The sequence below is a fragment of the Nanorana parkeri genome, unplaced genomic scaffold, assembly GCF_000935625.1.
Source record: "Nanorana parkeri isolate BGI_ZX_2015 unplaced genomic scaffold, ASM93562v1 scaffold1901, whole genome shotgun sequence".
Lineage (NCBI taxonomy): Eukaryota > Metazoa > Chordata > Amphibia > Anura > Dicroglossidae > Nanorana > Nanorana parkeri.
In genome coordinates, this window is record NW_017308169.1 from 132,227 (window position 1) to 141,239 (window position 9,013).

At 48.2% G+C, this 9,013-nt stretch overlaps 1 protein-coding gene across 1 annotated transcript in view; it reads right to left on the bottom strand.

Moving 5' to 3' along the window:
* Positions 1-8,174, bottom strand: part of XPO4 (exportin 4) — a 104,619-nt gene extending 96,445 nt beyond the window's left edge. The window contains exon 1 of the mRNA XM_018572013.1: positions 8,058-8,174. Within this exon, the coding sequence (XP_018427515.1) occupies positions 8,058-8,123 (66 nt within the window). The 5' untranslated portion in view covers positions 8,124-8,174. The remainder of the gene's footprint in view (positions 1-8,057) is intronic.
* Positions 8,175-9,013: the final 839 nt, after the last annotated feature.

Here is a 9,013-nt window from a genome sequence, read left to right on the forward strand (position 1 = left end):
CTGCAGCTTTGATGCTGATCTCCTTTATTCCAGAAGCATAAAGTGCTTCCTGCTTACCAAAGCACTGAATACATTTATGAGGGCGGGGGACTCACACAAAAAAAAAAAATTATTTAAAAAAATGTCAAGAAGTTATCCAGCCCAGATTGCACTTGAATAGCTTCTTCCCCAGCTTCTGCAGCCAGGAGATTACTGCTGAGGATCCAGATGTGTCGCTTCTGGCTCCATTCAGCGAGGAGGAGATCTGCAAATGGATGTTTGCTGGTCTCTCTCCCCGCTGGCAACTTTGATGCCAGTCCTGGGTCCGCAGGAGGGCCAACGGAGCCCAGGAAGCAAGGCAGGGGTGTCAGGAAGGGGGACTCTTCACCTGCCCCTGGAAGCGATCTGGCAGCAGTTCAGCCACCAGAATTGCTTCAAGTGTAAAGCCGACAGACAACTTTTTCACTTGTAAACAGAGTCCCAGCAGCTATAGCCACCAGAAGACTGCTTGCAGGGGCTCACTTCCAGTGACCTATGGCATACGTCATTGCCAGTGAAAGGGTTAAAGTCTCCAATGTAATCAAAGTGACCGAGGAGCAGGAAACCTGTACGATGAAGGACTTGAGAACGTTAATGTTTTAATTAAAACTGATGAAATGACCCCATTATGGAGAGATAAATATGCATAAAATGTGACGGGGATATTCCAGGACATGTAAACAACTGAATTCTCTCCATTATGAACTGGAACTGTCTGTGCCTCAACATATTTCAATGTATTAAGAGACAGTCAAAGCCACATGGTGTGATTGCAGAAGATATCACCAGAACGGAGCACGGCTTCTAACAGTAAGGACACTGTGATTCAGTGATGAGTAACATTTGGAACTTCTCTCAAACACTGGAGAGTTTTGTTTAATAAACCAAGCAGATCACAACATTACACTGGCCAGACATGCTATAACAACCCTTTATAATCTGTCCAGACTGAGAAAGGGGTGCCAGAGCAATGCCGCACCTACGTTCAGGGGCGTGACAGTGCATTATAATCAATGGCACCGTTGCATGCACTATCTTTTCTGACCGCAACACAGGCACTGATGTGCCACGCATTTGGGTGTGGGTGATCGCACTGCAGCCAGAGGGCGTTGCTTCGGTGCCATTGACTTCAATGCACTGTCACACCCACTCCCGCCGCTGAACGCAGGGTGTTTGTGGTGTGAACTAGCCCTTAAAAGTAGCCTATACACTGTAGAATATGTTTCACTCAACCTGTGTGCTGAAGCAAAAAAAATAGCAGATTATTTTATCTATGCTAAAAACAGCATCTGGACAAATCTCCCGCTATGAGCTTTGTATTCTAACCGCAGTGCCAGCCACTGTCAGAATACACAAACAGTGCTTGCAGCTGATTGGCTGCAAGCACCGTTCGGATTAATATTCTCCAACCAGCTTCTTTGATCTTCTGAGTGAGGGATTCCGAGTGGAAGGGTGCGAATTTTGGCTGAAAATGGCCTGAATTTACAAAGTGTCTAGCCGGCTTACGCCTACCCTTGTGCAAATGCATGTAAAACAGAAGCTCAAGGACATGAGCTTATGGTGAGTCAGGTGCACATTTAATGCTTTTCTAGGGCAGCTTAAAAATAAGAAAATTCCACCTGTGTATTTATTGCTTTACCATCCCCACAGCACATAGGTGAGGGGAAGATGAATTGCTCCACAGTGCCTACAGCTACAGAGGTCAGTCAGGGCTCATTTACTATGTAAGAATATACAAATGCTTGAATGTCCATAGCACAGCCACAGGTTCCCTTTAACCCTTTCGCTGCCAAGCCCTCCGGAACATTTTTCAAATCAGCTGTCCAAGCCATTTTTGAATTTTCTGCAATTTTTTCCTATTGGTTTGATTTTCCACTGCTGCGTTGCTAGCGTTTGTAAAAGACCCCCCAAACCATATATTTTCTGAAAGCGCAGGCCTGGTAGAATAAAAAGATGGTGATAGTCGGAAATAAGAACACGGCTGGTTATTGTCTCCTCAGGGTAGGATCTATGCCCCGATGTCTGAAATATGAACAAGGCTGGATATTGTCTCCTTAGGGTGGTATCTATGCCCTGATATCTGAAATAAGAGCAAGGCTGGATATTGTCTCCTTAGGGTGGTATCTATGCCCTGATATCAGAAATAAGAGCAAGGCTGGATATTGTCTCCTTAGGGTAGTATCTATGCCCTGATATCTGAAATAATAGCAAGGCTGGATATTGTCTCCTTAGGGGAGTATCCATGCCCCGATGTCTGAAATAAGAACAAGGCTGGATATTGTCTCCTTAGGGGAGTATCTATGCCCCGATGTCTGAAATAAGAACAAGGCTGGATATTGTCTGCTTAGGGTAGGATCTATGCCCCGATGTCTGAAATAAGAGCAAGGATGGATATTGTCTCCTTAGGGTAGTATCTATGGCCTGATATCTGAAATAAGAACAAGGCTGGATATTGTCTCCTTAGGGTAGTATCTATGCCCTGATGTCGAAAATAAGAACAAGGCTGAATATTGTCTCCTTAGGGTATTATCTATGCCCCGATGTCAGAAATAAGAGCAAGGCTTACATTTTTTTCAGGTCCTCTGTAGATCCTGAAATCATCTCTGAATTGGTGCTGACACTGTCCTTCCTTCTGGAGGGTGGCTACTTTTTTTCCCCATGGTCCCTGTGTTTGTTGTAAAGTAGTCACCGCTCCAAGCTCACTCCTGTGATGGACTACAGTCTCATGTTAGTTTACTCATTTGTATTGAGGTTGTAGTGCATCATGGGAGTGAGCTTGGAGCGGTGACTACTTTACATCACACACAGGGACCATGGGGAACAAAAGTAGCCACCCTCCAGAAGGAAGGACAGGGTCAGCAGCAATTCAGAGATAATTTGAGGATCTACAGCGAGTGATACACAAATAAGATACATTTATGTTAATAGTTAAGGTACATGAATGCATTTTTATAGTTTACCTTCTGTCTTTAGTGTCATTTCAGGGCTTGTTCACAGCGAAAGCGGTGCGTTCCAGAGCGGTAGCTGCTGGAACCCACCACGATCTTCCCCCTGCGTTCTGGGGCAGGAGGGGACGTGGCGGTACATTGAATTCAATGGCACTGCTTCCACGCCACCCCCCGCAGTGCGAGTAAAACTTTGCCTACGTTCCGTTCTACTGCAAAGGCAAAAAATAGGGCTTGACATACAACACACAGTAACCTACAAAAATTATTTGACTGAACTGTAGTAAATGGATTCCGATTGGCTTATTGAACAAGAGCGACAGAACGTATTTACAGAGTGAAGAATTGCTCATTTACAATAGCTGCAGAAATAAAGAGCATAACAAGGCATTTCAAGGCACAAAAGGCAAGCACACCAACCTAACATCCAATTAAACCATCTATAAAAATAATGTTGCTGTTGAACATCCAATTCCTTTGAATTCTTAACATTGCACGTGTACTAAATGTGTCCTCCGGCTACTTTTTAATCTTTGCAGAAATCCATAAAAAACAACAACATTCTAACATCAGAATGGTAAGAGCTCACAGAATGTAACAAATATTGTGGATCACCACAACGGGAGGAGTTTGATCTGCACAGAAATAGGAGGACCACAAAGGCTTTTAGTGTATTATAAAAGTGTCACATGCTTTAGTCTTCTGTGTCATTATATTCTTATTCTCTCACTCTCCATGCAAGTAAAGCAAACATTGAGGTAGTGTAATGCCAGCCATGCACCTTCCAATCTGATTGTACAATCTCCTTTAAACGTACCAAAAACTAAGCAGTGAGGGGGCCTACAAAAACAGGCCATTCCATTTTTATTTAAAGAGAAAAGAAAGGCAAGTAGAGGACTAGTCACTAGTATTGCCTGTGGTCTCCCTGCAGCTGATTTTTCCTCATTACGGACTTACAGTGCCTTGTTCTTCGTGTCTGTGTGGAGGTGGCCATCCTGGTAGAGGTACGGCTTTGCTTTCTCTAGTAGACCAGTGAATAGCACAGCAGTTACATTACCAAATCTCTCTCATGCAGATCGCAGTGCCTTAGATCTCACACTGTAGATATACAGTTTTAACGGCCAATTCTCACCAAAGCACTGCAGTAAAGTATCCATGCATTTAGCATACACTATTGCACAATGCAATGCATAGCATGCTTTGTGCCTACGTGCGAAAACGACGATTACATCCATTGCGCCGCACATGTTACATATCGCCGCGAACGTCGCAGTGAGAGCAATAATTCTAGGGCCATCAATCACTGGTAACACTAAACTGATGAGCGGTAAAAGCTGTTAAAGCGTCGCCCATGGCCAATTTCGGGTATGGTAGTTTTTTGCGATTTAGCGGGTGCGTGCAATTTTAAAGCTTGACATGGTTGGTGTCTATTTACCCGACGTGACCCCGACTTTTATATTTTACCAAAAAATTGGGTAATAATAAATGTTTTCTAACATAACGTAGGGAGAACAGGGTTTTTTTTCAAAATTTTCAGCACTTTTTCATTATATAGTAAAAAATAAAAAACCTCAGTGATGATTAAATACCACCAAAAGAAAGCTCTATCTGTCCAGAAACAATGGTATAAAATTAATTTCAGTACAGCGTGGCATGACGGAATAAATGTCAAAGTACCACAGCGCTGAATACTGAAAAATGGCCTGGACAGGAAGGGGGTGTAAACACCCCGGTCAGCAAGTGGTTAAACAAGTATTTTTAGGATAGAATACACTAAAATGAAATTTAGCACACAGAAACAGAAGATAATACCCACTTTTTCAGTAAAATATAAAAGATGGGGTCACGTTGGGTAAAATGATACCAAACATGTAAAGTCTTAAAATTGCGTGCGTCCGTGAAACCGCAAAAAACTACAATAACCAAAATTATTGCTATTGCATAGGGGGCCCCCTATTAAATAGCAAATTTAATGTGACAGGTCCTCTTTATAGATACTTCAGAGGTCTTTCAGGCCCCTGTCACCTAGGAGATCTGCTTCACCAGCTTCTTCTTCTGGTTCTAGGAGCCAGAGAATGTGCCCAGTGACACCCGTAGTGATGTAATCTTGGATTTCTGTATGGTGGTCCAGCAGTGTTTCCACCGGCGAGGGGGCTGTGCTGTGGAAGCTGGTTAGTATTTCTCTGCACAGCAATCCTGTAATTGGCAAAGTTGCTAGCTTGCCACACTACTGCGCTATGTCGCTGATTTTTTCTTTTTTTAAAAGGCGGTCATACACTGTGCGAATTTCGTTCAGCCCACAAGTTGAACAAAAAAAAAAAAACAGAACAGTGTATGGCCAGATCTCCTAGCGAAAACCTCCAGCGACCGACCTCTAATGGTCCCCATGCACACAGCAATTTAGGTCCGCTCATACTCAGAAAAGCACTCTGATGGACGAAGGCAACCGGCTTATATATTTATATCTATACTGAATGGATTCTGTGCACGGATCTCATCTCAGCCACCTACAGGGGTCATACAACAGGTCTCTATGCTGCAATCTAGCAGAGCTCTAATCACCTCCATACATATATCTGTGCAATCATTCACACCGTGTAGCTGACCCGGCTGGGACCACATTGGGACACACATCAGCGCAAACGTGTCTTCTGCTACTTATTGTACAACTGAGCAACGACAGATGACCACACACTATATAATCTGATTGTATCATCTTCTAGATCTGCCATCTGCAGCATTAGGACAATACATAGTCTCCGGGGCAGTGAAGTGTGCGGCCTGTTACAGTGGCTGGTCTGGGAGGTGATAGATGGGCATGGCAGCAGCTAAGTACATCTGAAGTACCCCAGACAGCCGGGCTGAAAACTACACAACTGCCATGAGAGCAGCAGAGCCGGCCATAGCCCAGCGGTGTGTATGCTGCTGGATGATGATGTGCCAGGATCCAGCTGGTGGCACAAAGGAGGGCAGATCACAGAGCAGGCCACCTGGGTCACTGTGGGCACCCACTCCCTTCCTTCCACCCTGGGGTCACTGTGAGCACCTACTTCCTTCCACCCTGGGGGGTCACCTACTTCTTTCCTTCCACCCTGGGGGTCACTGTGGGCACCTACTTCCTTCCTTCCACCCTGGGGGTCACTGTGAGCACCTACTTCCTTCCTTCCACCCTGGGGTTACTGTGAGCACCTACTTCCTTCCTTCCACCCTGGGGGTCACTGTGGGCACCTACTTCCTTCCACCCTGGGGGACACTGTGAGCACCTACTTCCTTCCTTCCACCCTTGGGGTCACCTACTTCCTTCTACCCTGGTGGTCACCGTGGGCACCTACTTCCTTCCACCTTGGGGGTCACTCTGGGCACGTACCTTGTTCCCTCCACCCCTGGGGTCACTGTGGGCACCTGGACCTTTCCCTCCACCCTGGAGTCACTGTGGGCACCTACTCCCTTCCCTCTACCTGGTCACTATGGGCACCTACTCCCTTCCCTCTACCTGGTCACTATGGGCACCTACTTCACTTCCCTCTACCAGGTCACTGTGGGCACCTACTCCCTTCCCTCTACCAGGTCACTGTGGGCACCTATTCCCTTCCCTCTACCAGAACACTGTGGGCACCTACTCCCTTCCCTCTACCAGAACACTGTGGGCACCTACTCCCTTCCCTCTACCTGGTCACTGTTGGCACCTACTCCCTTCCCTCTACCAGAACACTCTTCTCTCTTCCCTCTACCAGGTCACTGTGGGCACCTACTCCCTTCCCTCTAACTGGTCACTATGGGCACCTACTTCACTTCCATCTACCAGGTCACTGTGGGCACCTACTCCCTTCCCAGGTCACCTTCTCTATTCCCTCTACCAGGTCACTGTGGGTACCTACTCCCTTCCCTCTACCAGGTCACTGTGGGTACCTACTCCCTTCCCTCTACCAGGTCACTGTGGGCACCTACTCCCTTCCCTCTACCAGAACACTGTGGGCACCTACTCCCTTCCCTCTACCAGAACACTGTGGGCACCTACTCCCTTCCCTCTACCAGGTCACTGTCGGCACCTATTCCCTTCCCTCTACAGGAACACTGTGGGCACCTACTCCCTTCCCTCTACCAGAACACTGTGGGCACCTACTCCCTTCCCTCTACCTGGTCACTATGGGCACCTACTTAACTTCCCTCTACCAGGTCACTGTGGGCACCTACTCCCTTCCCAGGTCACTAAGGGCACCTTCTCTATTCCCTCTACCAGAACACTGTCGGCACCTACTCCCTTCCCTCTACCAGAACACTGTGGGCACCTACTCCCTTCCCTCTACCAGGTCACTGTCGGCACCTATTCCCTTCCCTCTACCAGAACACTGTGGGCACCTACTCTCTTCCCCCTTACCAGGTCACTAAGGGCACCTTCTCTCTTCCCTCTACCAGGTCACTATGGGCACCTACTCCCTTCCCTCTACCAGGTCACTATGGGTACTAACTCCCTTCCCTCTACCAGGTCACTGTGGGCACCTACTCCCTTCCCTCTACCTGGTCACTATGGGCACCTACTTAACTTCCCTCTACCAGGTCACTGTGGGCACCTACTCCCTTCCCAGGTCACTAAGGGCACCTACTCCCTTCCCTCTACCTGGTCACTGTCGGCAACTATTCCCTTCCCTCTACCAGAACACTGTGGGCACCTACTCCCTTCCCTCTACCTGGTCACTGTCGGCACCTATTCCCTTCCCTCTACCAGAACACTGTGGGCACCTACTCTCTTCCCCCTTACCAGGTCACTAAGGGCACCTTCTCTCTTCCCTCTACCAGGTCACTATGGGCACCTACTCCCTTCCCTCTACCAGGTCACTATGGGTACTAACTCCCTTCCCTCTACCAGGTCACTGTGGTCACCTACTTCCTTCCACCCTGGGGGTCACTGTGGGCACCTACTTCCTTCCCTCCACCCCCGGGGTCACTGTGGGCACCTGGACCTTTTCCTCCACCATGGAGTCACTGTGGGCACCTACTCCCTTTCCCTCCACCCTAGTCACTGTGGGCACCAGTCGCTACCAGTCTCCCCCACAGCCAGCCTCCATGCAACCCCCCAGGTCGGAGCTCACTCACCATTAAAACTTTGGCAGCGCTCTCCAGCTGGGCGATCACTTCACTCGCACCCAGCGCCGCCATCATGGGCTCTGTTCAATGACGCGCCACGCGGTGCAGTGTGGGATAAAGCGGGGAGCAGAGCCAATGGCGGGCCTGGGGGAGGGAGTCGGGGCTCAGTGCTGTCCTTCTCCGCCTCCTATACACAAGAGTCGGCAGAAGTTTGGCGGAGGGGAACGGGCGGCCCCGTGGAAGATGGCCGGGCTGACAGGGAGCGGGTCTGCCGGGGTCACTGACCTCCAGGACATGACAAATCCGATTTTTAACAATTTAAAGTGTTGCTGTACGGAATGGAGGCGGACATCTTGTGGGCTGGGACAATGTGGTGCACACACAGGGGGGTGCCAGGTATGTGAGGTGACCCAGCACTGCTTCACCCGAGCCAGAACAAGACATGGAGAACGCAGCTCGGAATTTACCTCAGTTTATGGCGCCATTCCTCACACAAACTTCCAATTCACAGTACTACAGATTACATGAGGAGATGTATGTTTTGTATAAAATGGTTATTTATCCCCCAGTCACACCTGAGCACCATCTGTATATCGTGACAACGTGGAATATGGAGAATCTCAATATTTACAATGGTGCCCCCAGTCACACCTGAGCGCTATCTGTATATCGTGACAACGCTGAACATAGAGAATCTCAATATTTACAATGGTGCCACCTGTCACACCTGAGCCCCATTTGTATATCATGACAGCGCTAAACATGGAGAATCTCATTATTTACAATGGTGATCCCTCTACCAGGTCACTGTGGGCACCTACTCCCTTCCCTCTACCAGGACACTGTGGGCACCTACTCCCTTCCCTCTACCCGAACACTGTGGGCACCTACTCCCTTCCCTCTACCTGGTCACTGTTGGCACCTACTCCCTTCCCTCTACCGAGGCACTGTGGTCACCTACTACA